Raw genomic sequence first — 24,568 nt, 5'->3', positions numbered from 1 at the left:
CTGAGTGACTTTCTAGCTCCACTCCATTTTAGCAATATTCATGTCTTATCTTCTTCCATTTATCTGTATTCTAGTAATTAAATTGCAAAATCAATGTAATCTAAAGCCTAAGAATCACAGCCTACAGCTTTATCTAGTCACATTATAATGATTATCTCCCTCTTTAACAATTTGTTCTCCTGACAGTTAGAGCAGTGAACACTGTGTGCATACTGTGTAAGGACAAACACTTTGAAAGCATTGCTTCTATGTGCATAAATGTTGCACGTAGTCTACTCTTTTTATTTTCATGAATCCAATGTAGCTTGTTTATGATTGGGCATCATAACATCCTTAATGTAAAATAACTTGAAAAAAGCATGTATTCAATGATTGCTGTAGATCTTACATTGTATAAGTAAAACTTGAATCATGCTTGCGTACAGAAATAGTCAAAAATTGACTTTTCTTTCCAGCTCACCTTAATGGCATTTATTTTGTTTGCATAAAAAAACACATATTCACAGGCTGAATGTATTACTGTGTATAGCTGAAAGAAGATTGACTAAGGGGAATTTATTCATTTATCCAATCAATGTTATTATAGCTGACCCAACCATTCTTAAGATATTTCCTCAGGCCTAGGATTGATCTTGAGTATGGCACTGATGGTTAGCAAAGTTGGATGAGTGGATGGATCTATGAATGGGTTAATGGAAGGATGATTTGACATCGGACAACTAGCAGGACTTGAGGGTGTGTATACTGTAGGTCAGTGATTCCAGCTGATTCTGCTGGAGTTACACAATTTTGATCGTAGATTTGTGTAGCCCCTTTTTCAATAGTCACACAACAAAACAAGCATGTTGTTCATAGCCACATACATATATACATACAGTGGTGATGCCCCCATGGATGCAAGGTGGATTAACCGTTTATGTATGAAATATCACAACAAACCAATACAAATCAATGGCCCGAAAGTAATATTTTCAAAAAACGTTCAAATAACAGGACACTTTCTCTGAAAAAAAGGAAAAGTAACTGAAACAAAAAGCCCTGCCAGCAGCCCCTAGAAGCTGTAAAGTTAATTCTACCCGATGACCACAAGTCTTGGACAAAACAAAGACCATATTGCTGTTTGAGCATTACCAATATTAGAGTTAAAAACATATGTATGTCTAGAATATGGGACTTGAAGAAAGGATCAAGCTGTTCAAATTAAACATTCACCCTCTTGAAGAACTGAATCTTCTGGGTAAATGTTATTATAAGCTGCCTGTACGGTTTAAATATTCTTTTTGTGCAAAGGTGACATTTTGTTCTGCGAGTGGCACTAGAATAAAGCTCTGTCCAAAATGTTAAACAGTTCATTCAGTGTGCATGTACAAAACGTCATGCGACATCATGCTACACATGGGAACTTTGGCCTGGTGGTGGCACTATAGGAGAGGTCATGGGTTCACCCAAAAGTTCAACAAATCTTTAATATCTTTTTTAATACATCTCTTTGAACTAACGTGTTGGACAGTTGAAACGTCTGACAGACCATTGAATTTCACCATTCATTGGCTCTGCAGCTAGTTGGACAATGGCAGCTGAATAAATACTTTGCTAATAAATATTAACATTTTATTATAAACAGACCTTTTTGAATATCATTTTAGCCCACACAGTGTGCACAGTTTGTGATATAATTGTATGTGTTAGGCACGCTGTGTAAGACCCAAAACTTCCACATATGATACTATACCTACAAGTAGGATTGCATAAAAAAGGTTGATGTTTTAATTACATCAGTATGCCAGAATCTGCAACCATGTGATCATTTTGAGTATTAAATCCAACCACCACCACCTTTTAAAATGAAGTATGCATATTGGTAGCATCTATCCTTCGCTTTAAACACATGTTAGAAGAATAAGCTGAATTTAAAATGCAATCAGTATCAAAATCACAACTACTGAAAGACAACTGTGACAATCTTAGCATGAATCATCAAATGCTATCATCAAAAAGCGGCATTGATTTGTGCTGGTTTGTAGAACAAAGCTGTTATGTTGGTCATAACTCGCCTTGCTGCATGCCAGGATATTTAAAATAAAGACACACTACTGTGTGCTGATTTTATTCCCCTCTGTTCGCTTGAAGAAAATGTATACAATGGTTAAAGCAATAGGGTGAACCACTACTGATACCAATGGATTTGAACAGAACAGTAAAATAAATCATAATAAATAAATACAAACCAACTAATTTCATGGATTTTCTAAAACGCTTCATGCACATCTCAGTTAAAGTATTTACCAGTTGTGCAGAAGCGATTTTAAATGGTTATTCTTGTGTCTAACTGTTCAAATACAGTATACATTGTACTATAAATGCCAGTGTGCTAACACAAGGCCAACATGTGGGGCAGTACAGTAGTCAACAGATGTTTTAGTTGGTTATTTTGGTTTGTTGAACTCATTATCCAGTACTAGTGCATAATCTGGAAAATTCAATGTGGAAACAGATGAAAACATTTAAATATATTATACATACTTAGTGAGTATGACAGCATTTTCAAGTAATGATATATCTTATTTTTGTGAAAAATATGAATGAGTCAGACAAAATGTATGGAAAAAGTGTATTAACAACATATATAAAAAAAGATAGAATAAAGCGGTTCCCTACCAGACCTACCGTACTCTCTACGCCCCCCTGCTAAGCTACGGACGCCTAAAATGGGGGGAAAAAAGAAAAATGAAACAAACAAACAAACAAAAAGGTGATAGCTTAGTAGAAAAGCAATGCATATAGAGAGGGTCAAAGCAAAAGACACTGTGCCTGGCCCATGCTGTGTATTTGCGGTGTGTTAAAGTGTGTAGTCCTCCCTATGGACACAAAAGATATTATTTATGCTCATTTTCATCTTTTGATGCCATTGTAAAGCTATGACCCCCATTTTTAAATTACCATAAACATAAACATCATAAACATTTTAATCCATTGTTTTATATCAATATATGAAAAATACATAAGGCCAATAAAAGTTGTAAATAAAAATTCACAAGAAATACCACATTGAGCAAACAAAAAAAGAGAGCAAAAGGATCACATACTTGTTTCATTCTTTTAACAAAGTAAGCATAAGCTAACAAATGTAGGCCAAGGTATGGTTTTCAAAAGGTGCTTCAGAACTTTGACAAAGTCTGATCACGAAACAATTCAGTCTGAGATACCTGAACATTGCAACATGACTGATGCAAACCCAGAGTAGCATGTTTTCTCCAAGAAACCTTGAATAAATGCAGGAAGAGGACTTAGGGGTAGAAAAGGATTTATATTCAAGCAGTGTTACAGGTTCAGGTGAGATCAGATTCCATCCAGAAACCTTTGTCCTAATAGCTGGACGTCAGAGTTGGCACAGTTGTTGCATCAGATCTCTGGATGACAACAAAATGTAAACAAAAACTCATGGGGTAGTCAACTACATACTGTCACATATAGGGGAGACAATTCAGAATTTCTTACAAATAATTATATATTTCATGACACAAAATATGGTTGCATGGTTAAAAAATAATTGTAAATACCCTTTGCCTATTTCTTTTTCAGTCTTTGTTAAATGTACATCTTTCAGGTATATATTTTTAAAATAATACTTCAATATCTGTATTTTGCTACATTTCAACTTGTTTTACAGGAAGGGTAATTTCTTTGGGCTTAATGATGAAATGATAATAACACACTGGATTCAATTTTTTTTTTAAGCATGGGTGAGTTCCCTGGGATCAATAAGTCACCAGTTTGCTGTTAAATTAGATATCAATTTTTAAAAATGTAAAGCATGTGTACAGCATTTCCAATTATTTCATCACAGGCTTTGTCTTCTAATTTTGCTGTACAGTTGTCAGTAAATTAATTGACAATGATACACTTATGATTGTTTTTCTTTTGTATAGTATGAACGCACACGGATGCTACCACTATGCAGGAATCTCAAGAATCTCACCAACAAACTCTTTGATGCTAGTATACATATAAGCTAAAATGGGAAAACACTGCCAGGAAACACTAAAGCAACCTTAAGTGTGGCCCCTTAGCTCATGCAAAAATAATCAAATCAATATTCTTTGAAAAAAAAAAGGAAAAAAAAGAGCCACCAATATTTTCTGAAAACATCATTCTATTCCCGGCATTGATGACTCGAATGAAGGCTTAACATAAATACCTAATATCAATAACTGCAAATATTTAGATAATGTAAAATTACAACAAATAACAAAGGACTTGCATAGAATGAATGAATGTAGATTGGTGACATCATGATTGACCAGTCTTCAGCACCTTTTAAATAAGTTTCCATTCCCCAAACAATGGGAAAAGATGTAAGTCAAGAATGCCACTGCAATCCCCTCTTAATTATTCAAAAAGCAAAACAAATTAATACAAGCCTTTCCTAAAATATATCTATACTTTATAGATCAAAATAAATGGTGATATGCCAAATGTTCTCACAGTTATATGCCTTTCACTAAAATCATTTATGATTTATGATTTATGTTGACCGAGCCTTTGCCCAGTCCATAATGAAAAACTCAAAATGTAGTTTGTTTGGGTTTATAAAAACAATAAATAAATAAATAAAGCTTTTTTTTCTAATTCTTATTCTGTATTGCAAATGATGGCAAATGGCAATAATACATTGGAACTTATTTCTTACCTATTATTCGTTGTACCAAAACCTCTAGTTCCCAGTTCCGAGCAAAACATGCCTCAACATAGTGTTCCTCTGTAACACATACATTAGATTATCAAGGCAAATTAATCATTTATGTAGGCATTTAAGCTCCGTTTTAATAAGTTACTGCAACATGTGTGTGGGGCGGAGCTAATGCAATAACTTGAAAGGAAATGTCTGCTTCTCTTTCTTCCGTGGCTTCCACTTTAATTTTTTTTATCTTACCTAAAGTACAACCTTAAGTGAATATCATCTTTTTCAAAATGCCACTTTTTCTGCAAGTATTGTCTTTTGGCCGTGCAACGGGAGAAGCAGATCCACTCTCTTTATAAAGTGAGAGATGATGCCTCTCCTTTTATTAAAAGTCCTTTTGAAGGGTTCACATCCCCTCAGGGGTCTGTTACATACAGGCGTCCCATGGTCCTGTGCTGCAGTGATCGTCCAAAGATAAGTGCTGTCAAGCTTGGAGATGTTTGTTGTTGGCCTCAGTATTACAGTAACTTTGGTACGCCATGTTGGTACAATGGGACAGTGGACTCGATGAGTGGTTAAGGGGAATGCCAATGGCTAATGAGCAACTATTGTATTATGAACAACAGACAAAATGAGCAATTGGCCATATACAGCAGATGATTGAGGGTTTCCTGTCATTAAGGTTTGACAGGAGCCCAGCTAAGCCATCACTAGTGAGGCGGTGTTAGTACATTCAGTGGTACTATACTGCACCTCTGGGAACATGTCGGAGAGGTAGAGGCCCTCAGTGGCTCTGATTGTCTACTTATAGGGACCAATGTTTCTCTGTTATCTTTCAGCAGTGATGAACCACCCCAGCATGAAAAATTGCACCGTTACTAGAGAAACGTGGCATTTAAAAAAAGTGGTATATGGTAGAATTTAGTCCAAATCTCTTCACATAATTGAAAATAAACGGATCGATAAGACACTTAACCAAACATTTAAGAACCTCCTTCCCCACTGCAAGAAAAACAATAGTCGAAACACTGGTATGAACTACCAACTTCCCTTTGAGGTGCACAAACAGCTAGATGATGAATATGATGAAATAAATGAAGACAGACCTTGAAGACTGGAGAAAGTGCTGTGTTTGGTTTAGAACCACAATTACTATTATAACCCTCTCAGCGCTGTCAGAAATGGGTGTTAATAACTGCAAACAGTACAAGTATTGAATATAAGTTTCTCTATATACAAAATGGTACATTTATATACATAAACAGTTTGAAAATGAATGCAGTTTGTGCAAGAATGAACTGAAGCCAATACATTCACACTTCCCGATCACTGTGGATCTCCCTTACTCTTTCCTCTCCACATGCTGTTAGACCTGGTCTAGTTGGTCACAATTGATTCATCGTGAACAATTTTAGCCAGGGACTAAGTCCACAAAGCATTGAGGCAGTGGTATCCATCAGTATTCCAGGATTAGGCTTTCTCAAATGTTGTTTATAATAATAACAATAAGTTGTTGTCAGCACTATCTCATTTTTTATTATTATTATCAAAGTAATACAGTTACTTCTTAATGCTTCTTAATAGTGACTCACCGCATTGAGAAAACCTTTTGAAAATGTTCTAAATGCCCATTTCAACTGGACCTGGCTACAAAATGAATGAAGGCAATGGAAAAGGAATGCTTTGATTATAATAACTCAAAAGTAAATTATATTTCAATATATTAATAAATAATGTATTCATATTTGATGCATTCTTTAAAAAACTAGGGTTTATAAAGTTATTCACAGTATTTTTTCAGTATACTCAGGTGCTTAAGAGAATGTTTCTACAGGAAGAGAAACTGGAATGAACATGAGCTATTTATTTGGGGAAGCCTCACCTCACAATGGCTGATTATTGAGTGTTATCATGAAGTAACCCTCAGATTGCTGATAATATTTACTTGAATTTACTTTTTCTCTGAAGGTTGGGTATTTATTAAGACATTGAAGATGATGCTGCACTTGTTGGCACTTGAGGATCTGAGCATCAGACACATTTTCTCTCACATTCTTATGTCACCTCATTCTGGTGTAAAACAAAGTCCTTCTCTTTTAATCCATGGCTTACCAAGACACTTGTTAAAAGATTGCTTGAACATTGTAACCTGTTCAAGAGATGGCAGACTCTGTGTCTGCATAGAGTAAAGGGACATCTAACAACAGCTCTGCCCTGCCTTTCTTGATAACTGTCCGTTTTTTACCCTGGCTTCCTCATCTTGTTTTACAGTATGCGTAGAATGGGAATGATTAAAATGACATAGACAGATATGACATGGGCCCACTGGTGTACTTCCTGCTCCACAGTTCTAGACTGGCGCTTCTGTGACCACCTGTGTGGCCACCTGTGTCTGGGTGCTTCTGGGCCTTTTGCTTTTTATTGATCTCCCATGGGAAATCCTCTATTGGAATTGGGCTGGCAGGGCTGCCTGAGCCCTCTGGCGTGCTCTCAGGGGTTCCCTCTATGATCTCAATTCGTGGGGGGTTCATCAAATCCATAATGCTGAAGGGTGCTGGGTCTGGTTGGCACATCACTGACTTGTCCTCTTTATTCTGTCGAATGGACCAACTTGAGCCTGCTTGAATCCCTATGGACACTCTGTCGTCTGTTTGCGTGGTGCTGTCGTTGCAAGGCTCCCGGCAGAAAGTCCACATGTTGTAGCACTGAGTAAAGTTGAAGAAGTTGCTGTTGAAAGTTTTCAATTCCCCACAGACATCTCTGCGCAGCTCCGCAAGTTCATAGCGCATTGCCGAGATTTCATCCTTCCACTGCATGTTGAAGGCAGCAACCATGTTAGCGGACTCTTTAAAGGCCTGAAGGGCCTGAGGGAGCGGCGGCTCAGAGGCTATGGGTGAATCAGAGGGGACCCTGTATGAAGGCGGGGACGCCGGTGGGACGGAGATGGCTGTAACGGTGGAGCTAGTACTGTGGTGGCTGCGAGCAGCAGCAGTCTCTCTCTCCAGCCTTTCCAGCTCCACATAGGCAGAGGAGCTAGCACCGTCATCATCCTCTATCTCGTCGTCATTTAGTAAAGAGATCCCATCCAAAACATCATATCCCTCTGGAAGAAAAATTTGAATATGCAAAAAGAAGGACATTCAAAGTGAAAGGAACAGCTGGAGTGAGATTTGAATTGGATTCTCAACTAGAGAATAAACATATATCTATGGAAAACATACAGCATGCGAGTGGCAAGTAATTCCAAAGACATGACAGTAGTAGTACAAAACCGAGAGGTAACTGAGTAGTGTCATACAATTACAAATGCAAAGAAACTATCTATCCATTCGTGATCAATATCTAAGTGTATTGTTTGAGGAGTTCTTAACAACATGTTTTGTGAAGTTGCTTATTATCAGTGAAATATTTGGATGAACTTTCTGTGGTGTTCATGTATAGCATTTTACGGAAAATCCCAAAAAGGTCATCTCCAAGTAATAGAGCTACTTCCTGTCAGAGCTTTAAATAGATTCTTGAGTGCCTTAACTTAATTAACTAAGACAATAATGATGGTCATTAAACTCACATACTGTAGGCTTTTCCCAATGTTTTTACACTGCCTTCTCAGTCATTTCAAGGCTTCTTTCCATCTTTTCACTGCACAGCACAGCAAAGAGTGGAATTAAACATGAAATACATCAATCGTTACCAAATCATGAATCCATTTTCTGAGAACCCTTTTTTTCCAAACATATCAAAAGTGATGATTTTGTGCCATTTTGTGCAAAAGAAAAGATGTAAAGGGAGTAAAAGAATCACAACCCACTGGGTCAAGAAGCAGATATGAACCCTATTGAACATATCAGGTCCAAGGTGGCTGATTAGACCATGTGGAGTAAGTGACCCGGGGAGGGGAGGGGTCTCTCCCCCCTTCGGGGCTGCACCAGGGAGAGGCTGCAATCCCACAGTCAAAGACAGCTGACGGACTCAATGCCAAGGGTTAGACTGCCACATGTGGCCTTTTTTAAAAGAAGTCAAATTAACGTTAAAAAAAAATAACGTTCACAAATGTACAGCAGACGCATGCTGCTCTCACAAATGATTGGAGACAGTGGCAATGCGATAACATTCAGTGCTATTTTATGGTTGCCATATGAAAACATTCTGAAAAGTTTGGGAAGTACATCTCTCATACATTTACACTTACAATGGGGTCTAAGCACACTTAAAATAGAGACACGGTAAACAACTCACAAAAGCCAGCATCACATTCGTCAATGTATTCAATATTCAAAGGTATCAAGGTTTTAAAAAGACATTTTAAAAGTCTGAGGTTTTGTGAGTTGTTTGGAACCGTGTTTGCTACTTAGGATAACATAATGCGATATATCTACCAACTATATCTAAACTCTATGTATCTATTGTTTTTATTGAGAAGGCAGTGCAAAAACACACATATACATAGATATATGTATGCGTGTCAACATTAAAATACCTGCAACAATCATCACTGATGCCTCCAGTTGTTCATTCCACCTGGTTATCCTTCAAGAGATGGATGGTCAAATGGAGAGGGGTTTGCTGCTCGTCTGCCCTATGGAGCATGATGGGATCCCTTCCCCACTCAAGGGCCCACTAGCCTCACACGGGGTTTGGTTCATAAGCCGCTTACAATTCAACTGGAACTGAATACTAACATAAAAACATGATCCCAGGAATCAATGTTTTTCTTAGCCAAGGTAGCCTGGAAAAGTTACTTAATTAGCTTTGTAATTAACAGTGCAAAGAGTACACCAAAGGAGAAATATCATTTAGAGTATGGCTTGACTGGGAGGTGACGGTGCTGTATACAATTAATCACCATCCAGGGAACCTTTCATCTGGGTTGCTATAACCTTATCTGACATATGATAATTGATGCATCATGCCAATCTTCAAAATACAACTTCAAAACATATTGTACAGTCAACTGCTTGTTTTAGTCCACATAGAGCTGACAGCTTTGGAGCAGAGAGTTAAATGAATAGAGTTCAGCAAATAAGACAGTGGGATTGGAGAACACTCCTTTATCCTCAGTACTCGTCACATCGAAGATGGAAATCCATTTGAATATGAAAGGATTCCAAAAGCAAAAGTCCAGATTGCAGAAGAAAACAAAATCCACAAAATGAGTAAAAGTGCAATTGTCTCCAATATTCAATTGACATAAAAGTGTACAAAAACAATTAAAATCCAGGTCATAGTATTTAAAAATGCACATAATTAAAGAAAAATGTTTCAATAGGGTTCATAGCTTTACTCTTGCAGGTAAACACCAAATGCACTTAGTGAGGGAGTTACTGCAAAGACTGCTTGCACAAAGAACCTGAAATGATAATTTTATATTGCTCGCACTGTGTCGCACAAAACCTTGACATTCTTCCATGCTGTTTAAAAATTCAGCACATAGGACATATAAATATGCGAGTCCATAAACAGAATGTGTTGTTTTCAGAACATGTTGAGTCTGGTTCCTCTGTCATATTGTAATTGTGGCTAAAAATACATTAGTTAAAAATGTGTTTGGAAACTTGCAGTTGATGATGATGACGACGACAGTTATTCATAAACTTTAGGAAGTCCTCTGATAAAATTTGCATACAATTCATTAGTTATTTTGACTGAGATTTGTGTTTCATACAACACAATACAACAATACTGCAAGTAGTTGAAGGTTGTACTTCTCAAACGCGAATATAGCAGTATCAGTAGATGGTTCCTTTGTGCAACCAGTCTGTGTTATAGTCTCTAGAGGTTGTCGACTTACCTTAAATTGGTTACAAGATTGTGCTTTTTTTTATTTTACGAGGTCAATGACCAGGTCGGGAAGAAAGCACATGCTAATGTGTTGGTGCAACAGAGCAGGGGGAGGACAGGCGGAGGGCTTGTATCCTCTGAACACAAATATGTCAACAACCTACCGCTCCTACCCCTGGCCCGTTTCGGTCTTCACCCCTCCCTGAGTAACTCACACGCTTGGCACAACACATATATAGCACCACAGTGTAACATGCTGAGGGTAAGGCCTGTTCCTCTAAAGCATGCCATGGTGTGTGTCTGTGCTGTGTTGTAATAGTGTGTTTTGGCACCTCAGTGTTTATGCGACCCTCCCACCCTTCATTAGTCTACAGCTTGGCAACACCACAAGTGACCAACCAAAAGCTTGGCTAATGATGCGTGAATCGTGCAAAGTAACACACAAGCAAATCCATCTCAACAATTTTTGAGTATGCAAAGGCAAAAACAAACACACACACACACACACACACCATAACTTCTGAATAAAAAATAACTGGGATCATTCAGCCCGGCATAGCTGAAGCTCAAGGGTTCCCCACTGTACATATGCAGGTATGTCAAGTTTGTGCGCATGTATAGGATGTATGAGGATATGTAGTCTAAGCCCTCTCTCATTTAGGGGGGGAATTGTTTTACCTGTTGATCTGAGAGTTGAAGTGACAGTGGAGGATGTCATTGAAGGCAAGCAGTCGTCATCTTGGGAATAACCAGCCTGAATTGCACGGAGGTAACTGTGGCTTCGAGTGCGGAACGAACCAGGCAGGTCCAAGGCTTCCATGGCCTGGGATTCTACTTCACTAAAAACGGACTCGCAAACTGACTCAAACTGGCCATTGACCTCAGTCTCACTCACCTGAGAGACAAAAACAGGAATAGCAGTCCTTAATTTTTCCTCGTCCTTTCTCTTTCTCACTTTGATTCTTCCCCTTTGCACAGCAAATATGAAGGAGTGTTAGCGTAAGGAAAAGCCACTGTCATTCCGACCTTAAACTGAATAAATGTCAAGATCAAATGAAAAAAAAGCAGATGACAACAGGCAACAATCAGGAAAATATTCATTTTGTGTTAAAACATTCCTTTCACCTCAAACCCCAAAACTAAGATGTACACTGCAGTCTCAATTCTTCTTCTAGCTTCTACAAATGTTCTAAATTATTCTAGCTTACACGAGATGAATTCATATCTAACAATTATGTTATCTCCTGTCATGTCCTCTTCTGTCCCCTGCTTTTTGCTTAGAATTTCAGCATTTAACATACTAAAATTACTTACAGAAGAGAGAGCTTTTTCAATATTTTCATTATTAATTCAAAATGTTGACACCAGCAGGAGTAAGCCGATTGTACAACCCTTCTTTTGGACATCATCTTTCCCTACTTGTGTTACTCCTCCTCCTATGGAGGGTCTGTTGCTGAGTCGCAAATCTTCATAGCAAACACGTTTTGTTCCACCATGGAGGTCCAAAACAGACTTACACAATTAATCCAAGTGTAAAGATTGAGAGCAGGTTTTGAAAAAGGAAGATGGCTTAAAAAAGTTGGTGTATGGGTTAGACGTGACGTTACTGTGTCTCTACTTAAGCATAAGTAGTAGAAAAATATTCTGTGAACCAAAACAAACTGTTGCTTTTGGTGTTGTTTGCTAGCTAGTTAGCCGGCATGCCACAACAGAGGGATGCATCGTTTGTAAGTGGTCGTTTGCAGATATCCCTGGGCCAAATCAGGAGGCAGACTGTCTCATGTGAAACTGATGTCTTAGTCACTCAATTATGTGCAATTTCATGATTCTTAATAAAACAAAACACTTAAAAAAAAAAAAAAATTAAACAACATCTGTGTCTCGAACTGATTCATCAATTTCCAGTCCAAAACAGCACACATTATTTCTGTCTATTGACACAGCCGTGGCTACAGTATGTCTTCTAAAACAATCAGCTGTGGACCTCCAATAGGGACACCTGTGGATGTTTTTACGTCTCTGTGAAGCCCTCCACACAAAGCTACGACATACAAAACAACAGAACATAAGCTCTCACTAATGTCTTCAGGGGTTGCCTCTGTGCCATGTATGTGTTTAAGACTCACCTGGCTGACGCAGCTAGCCTGACTGAGGGTGCTGACGGCGCGCATGTAGCTCTGGTTGCGAGAGCGGAAGGGCGGAGGGTGAAAGGAGGCAGGGTCCAGCGTGACACTAGGGTGGGGTCGCAAATCTCTTGTGGTTTGCAAGTGATAGCCCTGGCTGAACGAGGACAGGGGGTAGGGATAGATATGGTTGCACAGTTCAAAAGCCACACATGGAACATCACTGGATAATAATGCACTTAACACATCTACTGGCTAGCATCAATGGGCATGGTGCGTCTCCTCTTTGGTGTGGGTCATGTTTGAGCATCTCTATCTAAAATGAAGTTCAGCCACCTGAGTGATTCATGACTGTTTCTGAGCTGCTGATATCAACATTCAACTATTTTTAGTGACTTGCGTTGTTCGCTTCTAGTTTAGCTCCAATGAGAAAACATTACTCCATCCCAAAACTATAGCGAGCATGTGGTCGGCTCATCTCTGGTTCTTATTAGAGAAACAATGAGAGCTACAATCTGCAATTATAAGATATTATTAAATTTTCCGCCAAAAGCTAAAAAGTAAGAGGGCGGATTTGTTTGTGGACATAAGTGATCAGAACCCAGCTGAGATGATGGTAACAACAATAGCACAGAGCACTAAAGTGGCAGTAGGGATGACGGATACATGACGGCTCTCCAGGTTCACCGAATTTGACTACATCTGAAAGCCCCACTGCATGGAAAAAAAAACAGTCACAGAGAACAATACGCCGAGTAAAAACAAGCTGAGTAACGACGAGCTTCGTGTGAATGTGAAGGTGACAGAATAGCTTCCTCTGAGTCACAAATACACTTGATGGAATATGAGATGGCAACAGATACATTTCACCACAGAACAATTATATAGGAAGTTATTAAAGAGTATCTCGACACCCCCTGAAAATAGTTGCTGACCTGCAGTGGTTTAACTTTTCACCTTGTCATAATGACATAAGGTGAACTCCTCAACAGCCGGAGAGGGCAGCGAAGAAGTGCTTTTCAGCCCGGTGTTAAGTTACTCTTTAAGTAAAGGTAATAAAGGAGTCAAATCAGCTGTTTGAAAACAGGATCCACTGGCTGTTATATTATTATTATAATAATGTATTAAAATTGTCATAAGTAGAATAATGATTACTATTGACACTGTTTTAAGGCCTCTGAATAATCAATCTATAATATTTCACGCTCTGCTTGACCTATATATACATATAATCTTTCCATGGCAATAAGTACTGTGCTCCACACTTCTTAACACAATAGTCAGTACCTTTGATGTATGTCCTGTGTGGCGATGATTCCCTCATCCAGTAAGCCCAGTGTACATTTAATCCGGCTCTCTAGAGGCTGACATTATATAAATGTGACAGTTTTCCTACAGACTTGTCAACAACTCTGTGATAAGATGAGGAACATTGCCCGTGTAAGATGTTGGGCAAATATTGAAACTAGCAGATGAAAAAGGTCACAAACACAAAAACTCAATTGGCACTCAGAGCACTGTTCTTGATCTCATGAAACGGTTGTTGATCGAATACTTAGCCCACAACGCTCCAGAGCAAGTAAGTGATGTGGTTATAAGACAAGTCAACAAGTATAGCTCTAAACAGCAGCGTAATACGATTATCCAGGAATGCATACAATGATGTAATTAACGGCAACCAAAACTCTCTTTTCCCCTTGAAATCACCAATTAATGTAAAACTTCTTCAAATCTTTTCAGCTCGGCCACATCGGCAAACCACAGTTTTACTCGGACAGCACGGAGACAAAGTGGTGAGTCCGAGTTCAATGGTTCAAAGGGCAGAAGCTCTGAATTCAAATTTCAGGTGGGTTGTAAAGAAAACCTGTATTGAAGACAAGGTCTAGATTATATACAAACCTATTTGAATGCTCTCCCTTTGAACCGCTTAAAACACTGAATATGTGTTACATACATACTACACAAGACACAGCAGTGTGTAGTTAGGAGTTGAAGTGCAAGTCAGTCGTGCATGAAACTTGAAAATGTCTGCTCATTCCCAGATTATTAGATATTCCTGAACATACAAGTGTGTGTGTAGTAGTTTGCATACAACACCCTACAAGTCAGCTCCTCCACCATACTTTTCTGAGTGTGTGTTTGTGTGCGACACTGTGAAGCTTAACCCTCTAACAATTTGTTGACCTCTTAGTCAAATCTTTTTGACCATTTATCAGTCACTGGAACGGATAGTCCTATTCCTTTCTCCTTAGATTCACTCAAGACACACTTCAACTAAATATATGCCTTTGCATGTAATGATGAATACGAAAACACAGTTCATTTCGTTGATCCTAAAGACAACCACCGATTCCAGAGCTATTCCTGTAAATGATCATATTTTTTAACGAGCGATGGTTTGAAAAGGTACATTTCTAAAACGTTGCCTAGTTTTCAGCATAACTTCTGAGCATCCATTAATCCTTTAAATGGTTTCATAAAATCAATTGGAATAAATTGATCAACACATAGCGTTGGCGTGGACATATTAAACTCGGCAACAGGGCCTACCTTTGGGAGTCTAAATGGGGTCTCTGCATGGCTGATTTGAGGACGAGAGCATCAGGCCGAATGGCCTTCTGTGGGGAGGTCTTAGGGCTGGTGTCCGAGTCACCACTCTCATCATCCACCTCTCCCATAGCTTTGACATAACTACTGCTGCGCATCCGTCGACACGGAATCTCATCATCCTTCTCGCCTGGGTATCCACTCCACTCATCTTGGGGCACCTGTGGGAGATAAGACATCTGTATTGAATTCTACATACACATTCATAATCATAAGGTTATATTACTTGATTACTTCATTCGGTATCTGTGGTGACTTGTTCAGCCGTGCAGAGATAAAATAGCAGGCTTGTAGCTTGTAGGCTTGTAGCTTGTAGATTGCACTAAATCAGATATATTATTTGCAAGTACTACAAGGTTCAATTAGCCAAAGAGTGTGAGAACTCTATCGAACAAGTAGTCAGATAACTTCTGCATGGATTTTCCCTAAACAGAAAATGAAGCTGCTTCATACCCCTGGTGTCAAGCTCCACCTCTATTCCATTCCCCTCTGAGCCTGGGATCTCACATTTAACTCAATGCTTATCCTTACTCTACCCATGACAATCAGATCCAATGGGTTTCTCTCAGTTAAGTTCTGAACAGCAAACACAGACAGGCACTTTGTAGCATTCTTATGAAAAACATGAACCACTGTTCACGCAACTAAATATGACAACGAAAGTAGTAGCTGACGCCAACAGGATACACTACTAATGTGTTGGAAGTAAAATATTACAGGTTACTGAATTGATTAGGCTTTTTCCAGTAATGCAGTAGTGAAACACATTCAAATTAACTTATTGAACTGTATTACTTTAAATAATATGTTATAATTTTTTTGTTTCTCTTAGTTTTATTTAAACAGAAAAATATTCCTTGTATTTGGCAGGAATAATAAAACATTTGTTTTCCTGTTGTCATTACTGCATGTGGCCCCTAGAGGGCCACCAAGAAGCTGAGACATTGAGACGCAGTCTTTCTATATGGCTTCTGAAATCATTGCCTATTTGCTACTTTGTATGTTCGCAATGTGCCATTTTATTTAAGTGTTCAAATTCTGAAGGCCTTTTCCCATTTGTATTTTTTCGACTAGTTCTGATTCTGATTCTGATTGGTAATAACGAGGGGGACTGCATCCTGGAAGGAAATTGTTCCTGTACTGTTGATTCATCTCCACAGAGAGATGAATCAACAGTGCTATGGGTTTTAAGCAGGACATTAACAGCAAGGCTTATGCATTATAAGTTTGTATTCGCCATATTTGCATGGGTTTCCTTTAGATGCAGGTTTATTTGCATAGTCCAATCATCTTGGTCAAAAGTAACACCCATATGTTTACAGGTTTGTTTAATGTTTAAATAAATGTACAGGTTTGTTTGTTCATTCAATTTATTGGTCTAAAAAATGACCTTTGATCTTAATATTTTTAGACACGATAAACACCCACTGCTAGATCCATCATTTAAGGGAGTTTTAGTATTTGCCTAAGCCCTAGAACTTTACATATATTTTAATCAATGTCAAGTTTTCCAGTTTCACAGTATGTCAGCAGTATGTCAGCAATTCAACAACTATAATAATATCCACACCCTTCTTTTCATTAATTTGCACAGAATCCATGTTTGTGGTTTGGAAGAAAACTAACATGAAGTAGATACATCAGCATGTTTCTAATACTACTTTACATCTGCAGGATCATCAAACCAGTTGAATTGGAAGGCTAAAACACCCTCTGGGAATAGCACTCATATTGCAAATCAAAACATGGGCATACTTAATTCAAGGATTTGTAGAAAAAGATTAATAGAATTTCCTTTCCCACTTTTGGCAGTGTTTGGCAGAGTTTGTATATTTTTATGCTTGCACAGCTAATACTGCCAATCACAGCGCTGAGACTCGAGCTGCGACTTTTAAATCAGCACACTGCCATTAATGGCACAGCGTCACTGCTTAAATTAGCTTTGACTGAGCGCCAAAGCAGCACAGCATATGTTTTTGACATGCAGCACATAAATGTGATCAAAAACTACATACATCATTCACATTCAAATAGGTATGTAACCACATGACATGGTGTCCCATAGATAGATTTGTGTGTTAATCATTCTCATAAGTGTGAACAGTAACTGTTCTTAACATTATAGCATCAGGATTAATGCAGTGATTTAGTAATTGTGAGCTAATTACTGTACAGTGAGTGCTCATGTACTGAAAACCAGAATGTTTTAATTAGATTTTGATGTCATAGAAATCAAGGTAGAATACAACTAACTCCTAAGATGCAATTACCCTCAACATTTTTATTGCCATATTGAACATACCGTTTACATTTTAGCTCACATGATTTGACTGAGACTGAACTGTGATTAATATTGACAAATTATTCATGAGATGTAAATCAATGCCCCTCACAAACACAGTGAGGTTTTGTGTTCCCCAAGATGGTGATTTACGATGGCAATGTGTCACACGCTACAGGCGCAATATTGATTGAGTCGTGTAGCGAGTACGACACTGTGTCAGTGTGTGGTGCAGCTGTAGCAGTCGTCCCAGCAGACAGGGCAGCCGTAGCTCTTGAAACAACAGCCTCGGGCGAAGGGCTGTCCCTAATGCTCTGCCAGATACTCACTTTGCCCAATCATATAGCTTTGCTGTTTCTCTGCCACAGTCACTGAACGGTTCTCACAGAGAGCAGAGTTGCTGATGGTGGAGCAATGCCTTCTCTATCACATCGGTTCTCACTATATCTGCTCTTGTCGGCCATCTCTCCCGCTCTCGGTCTTCCCTTTTCTGACTTGACGTTCCGCTTCAGCAGGGCACTTAACATTACATTGATGAACATTTTTGCCTCTATGGGAGGTGGCATGTGGGGAAATTCAGAGAGAAAAGAGATGCTAATAATAGGACCCATTGCTTTCCACCATCATTAATCTAGTAGATGTTATGTTTTTGTAGTCAAAATGAAAAGGGTTGGGAAGCATCTCGACCATATGCTACTAGAACTCTCCTTTGAATCTTTTGGGGAAGCATGGCTCGCTGCCATGTTTTCAACAGGAGAGTAGGGAAATTGATGACGATCATTTGGTTTGCTGATGTGCGATATTAGGTATCATCTTTGTGTGTCATCCGTTTAAAAAAAATGTTGTGCTTTCCAGCGCCGCCTAACTTGGAAAGGTAACATGGACATTAACTGACCTGCTTCTGTCTTCCTTCAAAGACCTATCAGTAAAACTATCACACACACAAATTTGCTCTGCATACATTTATTCTCTCCCACATGAGTGGAATAAAATGCAGCAATTGTCTGGAAACTAAATTAATTAGGCTTAAAGACCGCAATAAAGTAAAAGAATCATTTTCCTCCTAATGCACAACCATTGATCTTCTGGGGCTGTGGCGAACCAGGCAGCCATCACTCAAGGATGCATCGTGCTAGCTCATTAGCGTTACCTAATTTTTGTGCTCATTTGATGCCACACCTGAAGGAGCATGTTCAGCTGTGCCTGTGAAGCAGCTTTACAGGCAAGCTGTTTAACAACATCATTAGTTAATACTAAACACTGACAGTGTTAAGCACCTTTTCACTGCAGAGGGTTAATTTTGTAACACCATGTAGCAAATGTTAATTTGTGTCAAGCACAAAAACTCTGACTTGTAAAGAACTGGCAGAACAATTTCTTGTTCATAAGTGAATGAGTCCTGTAATTTCGTCCCAGAGTGTGATGTTTAGTTGTTGAAGTGATAAAATATGTGATTTGTGACACTGAATGCTGTCTTCTTAAGTCTGTAGTAGGTTTTGAAAGCATAGTCAACCACTTGTTGTAACTGCAAGCAAGATGTTAACCACATTTTGTGCAGATTATAACCCAAATCTGTTCCTGTAAATGTGGCATGTATTTCGAGGTAAATGCTCTGTTGGTTTATCAGGCATACAGTCCCACACTGTCTAACTGCAGGGTGCTCCAATAAACATAAGTTATTCCAATGGCCACTGTATATTATTGGGAAGAGACCAGCTCAACCTTTTGGGATCTTACAGTTGATACTCTAATAGAGACATCAAGAGGAGACAAAGTTCCTCCCCAGATAATATTTTCAAATTCCCTGCCATCTCCTGAGAGATTTCATTATCGCACTTAAGGGAAAGCACTGCACTGGCTACATTTCCGACAAGCAAGGGCAAGAAGATATGACTGATTGAAGATGATTCATGGAATACTGCAAAAATACTGAGACTGTTTGCCTAAACTGAAAACATTATACTGGTTCTCACATTCAAAACATGCTTCAAGATCTTTGGACCAGGCCAAACCATTTTCTATCTACACTTTGTTTACCAAGCTTTATCCCATTAAAATGAAGTACTTCTCTTCCACAGGAGACAAGCCATGAAAAAACAAGTATACAATTTTAAAGAAAGCAATACAAATGTAAAAATAGAACAGTTCATTTTCAGGCCTATGCTCAATAAGCATAGGCCTGCTATAAATCACTTTCAGTAATTTGTAAAATCACTGTATGATTGTCGCATTGCACAATATCTCTACATTGAGCCTCATTTAGATCATAAAGATCATAAAGATTTACACCTGTACATTTTTACAGACTTCAAGGTCTTTAGACACAGGAAATCTACAGGAATTATCTTTACATCTGTTGATGTTTAATGATGATCTTTAAGATTTTCACAATCATTGAATTTTTTCACCATGTATAGTCATTTTGTTTGACGTAATCTTCGACCCAACAGTACAACTGAGGTTGTTGGGTTTGGAGGCAAGCCTGAAGACTTGACACTTGCTGAAATAAGATTATGTCAACAGCTTGCCCAATGCAGACCTGTCCTCCTCATCACCAGTGAACACAGACCTAAAGGACCCAGACACATCAAACAGATAAAATCCGATGAGCACACAAAGCAATGAGCACAACGCCTTAGTACAGATCCCCCCTCACGTATTCCACTGAATAAGGCCCACAGTGTTGACACGCTCAGTGCAGAATGTGCCCATGTGGCAGCTGCAGGGTCTCTGCCCGCTGACACATAAGCTTGTCAAATGCCAGCTAGAGAGCCTCTGTATTGACAGAGGCTTCCTGTCCCCATGGCACACAAACAACTGCAGAGTGTGTGTGTGTGTGTGTGTGTGTGTGTGTGTGTGTGTGTGTGTGTGTGTATGTGTGTGTGTGTGTGTGTGTGTGTGTGTGTGTGTGTGTGTGTGTGTGTGTAATGGTGCAACACATCAAAGTGTGTAGACTGGGCAAAGATTCAACCTCTTCTCCTTCTCCAAGAATGCACAGAAATGCATCTAGTAGCTTTATGTGAGAGCAGCACTGTTCACTGTCAATAGTATAAGTAGGGTTAGTAAAACCTTATTCTAATGCATGCAGTCAGTCTTGCAATTGTTTCTGAAATTGGGTCCAAATGCCAGTGTGTCCAACGCAGTTTGTATTTTCTGTGATTGTGTGGTAGATGAGGTAAGCTTTAATAATGGCCAACCACTTCAAGTCCTCTCATCCCCATTTCAAGCAGTATATCCTTTTATAATGGAGGCCAACTTCTACTTATCAAAAAGTGTTGTTGGGAGCTGCAGAGTTTCAAAGCACAACAAACCTACTAAATATACTTTAGTAGTTGAAAGCTAAACTCCCTGTCATCATGTTTTCATTATTTATAGATGTTAAATCCCCTTCATTTGAAGCTAATTGAAACGTGAATTTAAGCTTACGGTATTCTAATGCTGCACTGACTGGGTCACTCTGAATGAGAGCATTTGCTAAGTGCTGAAAATCAAAAATGAAAAGAAATTTTATCAAAGATAGCCATTACCTCAAAACGTTGTCTTTGACTGTGTTTTCAAAGCAAGTACCTGCGGCTAAACTAGTACAGTCCTCTTAATATGTCAGTGGGATGGTAAAGTCGAAGGCCTGAAAAACTGTGTATTACACAATTTATTTCTATTTTAGTTCGCAACCTACTGCTTCAGCTCTGGCTTAACATTATATATATATTTAGGTTTTTTTGTTTCGACACCTAACCTGCGTGTTTTCAACATTGAAGTCTCGCTCAGGTAGCCCTGTATTCTCTTCCACCATGACATTGATTCCATCAAATGATCTCTACATCTGAATAGACAATAGCTCCCTGAGGTGACTACACAAAAGGGAATCCTGGTTAAATATATTGGCTTCTCACACTGGACACTGTAATCGCCCCCAAGAGAGTAACAGAAAGAAAGGTGGAACCTGAAAGGCCTCCCTGGGAGGATTTCTAATCAATACATCAATCACTACATTTTACTCAGAAGATCCTCTGTGGGGATGGGTGGATATTGACCTCAATTATTGTTTGTAATATTTTCAGATAGGTTATGTTCAGGCTTTCTATTCATTTACTACCTTTTTCAACCTACCACTGGAATGCAGGCTTGAAATACTGTGTTGTTAGCTCTTTCTAATGAGATGAATATTCAACAATGACAAGAATCCTGTTGGTTGCATTGGACGACATATTTGATCTTTTAAACATAGAATAGCACCAGTACTTTGTGGCGAGGTTTAAATGTATATCAGGGGATTACATGGCTTTCAGATTTTTTTAATTGTATTCTGCATATCTTCAAATTTGGAAATCGCTTTGTGCTTAAGCTTGAAAAGTGCTATATAAATACAATGATTATTATTGCTACGCTAGTTACTTATCTCTACTTTCTTATCTGCAACAAAATAATGATTCAGTAGAACAATGGCTGACACGATTTCTTAAAACATCACTGCAGGCTCTGGATGGGAATGGGCCTTGTGTGTACAATGTGTCACTAGAAGCCCGTCAGAAAACTGCTGCCCGTGCAACTGCGATTTTGTGATGGTTTATTTCAATCACGCGGGACTGAATCCCGGTATAGGCGACGCACTGCTGCACAGGTAAATTGGACTCTGTTGTAAAGGCCTAACTAAAATGGATTGTTTGTAAGTGATGTGTTTAAAAGTAACTCACAATTCGCACTTTAGAATATATTTTCTAATCTGCTAATGTACAGAATCACTTAACTGCGCACTTGTCCCAATACCGTGGGACAGAATTAAGGATGGCATGTTGATTGCAAACAGCCCAAAGGGAGCACGTCATTTTACGTATTTTGGCCAATCATATATCAGTATGAAAAAATTAATTACATCAGATTGAGAGAGGAGGTCCAGCCTTAATAGCAGGGGACCGTCCTCCTGTAGCCACCACCATCAATGTGTCCCTGCCCTGCATGTGCAGCTGTGAAAGCATTTTTTTATTCGAATTTTAATCATGGATTTCTTTCAAATAAGAAAGGAAAATATTTCTCAAAATGATACTGAGGGAGGAGCAGCCCTCTCCTCTGCCTCTATGGACGAGCCTCCTCTGGAGTGTCTATACAGTATACATATATATATATAGTACCTGAAATAAGTACAATAACATTTCCATAAATGTAACCACTTATTGTATATGAAACTTGTTCGATTTCGGTCCATTTTTAAACATAAATCAAGTAAAGAACAACTTACCTGCAGGTAGTGAAATGTTCGCGATGAAGGCTTGAAGTCCGAGTGCATCATGGGTTTCTCTAGATTAAGCGATGACTTCCTGTAGGCCTCCTTGGCCTGGCTGACTGTCAGTGTCGACCAGGAGCTCCTCTTCATGAATTTGCCCTCGGGCGCCATGGCCATGCTCTCGCAGGCCGAGCACTTGACATCATTGTTACTCTTAGAGGTCTTGAGTGACATGTCTCCAAAGTGATGGCTGTGCATGGAATCTGGGTAGCAGTGGCTGACATGTTCCCCGTGGTGCCTCGACATGACACTGGGTGTGCGGTAGGTGCTGTCACTATCCAGGTTGTCGTCGGAGCTCCACCAGCCGCCAGAGCGGTGTTTGCGTTCTTTGCTCTTGCTCCTCTTGCTACCATGTTTTGTGGAGTGGTGGCCATGATGGTGATAACTGCCTCCTCCGCCTCCCATAACATCACCTTTTGTGCCATTCATCTTGGACGACCCCTCCAGGGAGTGGGACTTGGTGAAGAGCTTCTGGACAGAATGAACAAGGTGTCTAATGCGGCCAGGACTCTCGCTGCGTTGCTCAGTGGTGGTGGAGGTGCGCTGGTACTGTAATGTGTGGAAGCCGTCGCGGTGTAGTGGCAGTTGTTTCTCAAACTGGTCCAGTAGGTTAGCAGGAAGGCGGTTGCTCTTGGTGCCGGCGAGATGCGAGGAGGCGGCCGCTGCGGCTGCGGCAGCAGCGACCGCCGGCGAGGTGGCAGAGGCTGTGATGGCAGCGCAGTCGTCCCTTGTGGCTGAGTCATAATACTGAGAGCTGTAGTGCATTCTGGGAAAGGTGCTGCTGGAGATGTGGTCAGGCACAGCAACTGGAGGCATCATGACCGGGGTCATCATCATGCAGTCAGAGTGGATGGAGCTGCGTGGCGAGTAGCGGTGGTGGAAGTCCACGGGGCAGCTCTCTGTGGGGCTGAGCAGGTAGGATGAGTGGCGGGTGTCAGCGCCATGGTGAGCGTGGAGGTCATGGCCGTGGGGGTCATAGTCCAAGCCATAGGGTAAAGGGATCTGGTGCTGGGAGCGGCTGCCCGATAAGCCCTTCATGTTCCTGGCTGGCGGGAGGCGTCTCTCCTCATTGAACTTTCGAGACGGGGACCAAGGTGAAAACTTCTGGTCTGTTTCAGAGAAGGGGGGAAGAAAGAGAGAAAAATAAGATGCAAGCAAGTTGGAGCGAGACTTGCTCTGATTGCGCTATGATAATTTTTTTCATCCTCCCACTTTATGCTGTTTCAAACACAGTATACCAAGGGACCTATAATGCGAGTGAACACTCTTTCAATGGAGAGACCATGTTAAGTAAAACGATGTCACAGTATTAAAATACACATGTTATTATAATTATTATGAATGATTAGTGTTGAAGTTAACTAAAAAAGTAAAACAATAATAAATATACAGCTTTTATTAAAGTATGGAGGCACAGATATATTTCTCGAAATCAGGTAGAATCAGTTCTCTTCTTCTACACCACAAGGGTTTTGTAAAATTTCATCTTCCACTTCTGCCCTCAAAACTGCTTGGAGGTTTTAAAGCTTAATGTAACAACGTTTACTTCTCATGTATAATTGTTCATAGATTACTGATTATCTCCTTCAAGCTATGATGACTTGAATATTGCAATATTGTTTGACAACTGATTCTATTGCTTTCCTTTATGTCTCAAGAAGAGTTTTATTTGGGCCATTAAAGAGAATACTACACAGGAGAAAACTAGAGAAAGACAACAAGTATATATTGTAGATAATATTATTAGTGTGACACCGATGCATGAACGATAAATGCCATTATTATTAGCATATTGATAGATTGCCATAGTTTAGATA

At 39.4% G+C, this 24,568-nt stretch overlaps 1 protein-coding gene across 1 annotated transcript; it reads right to left on the bottom strand.

Moving 5' to 3' along the window:
- Positions 1 to 6,972: 6,972 nt before the first annotated feature.
- On the bottom strand, positions 6,973 to 23,789 carry dlgap2b (discs, large homolog-associated protein 2b; the record flags this gene model as incomplete). Its single annotated transcript, XM_079214831.1, has 5 exons — positions 6,973 to 7,784; positions 11,138 to 11,354; positions 12,586 to 12,739; positions 15,133 to 15,350; positions 22,707 to 23,789. The coding sequence occupies 5 exons, from the start codon at positions 23,787 to 23,789 to the stop codon at positions 6,973 to 6,975; spliced, it is 2,484 nt and encodes an 827-aa protein (XP_079070957.1).
- Between the last annotated feature and the right edge of the window lie 779 nt (positions 23,790 to 24,568).

Source organism: Taurulus bubalis, assembly GCF_910589615.1.
Source record: "Taurulus bubalis genome assembly, chromosome: 3".
In the NCBI taxonomy this organism is placed as follows: domain Eukaryota; kingdom Metazoa; phylum Chordata; class Actinopteri; order Perciformes; family Cottidae; genus Taurulus; species Taurulus bubalis.
This window is presented reverse-complemented; position numbering and strand designations above follow the sequence as displayed.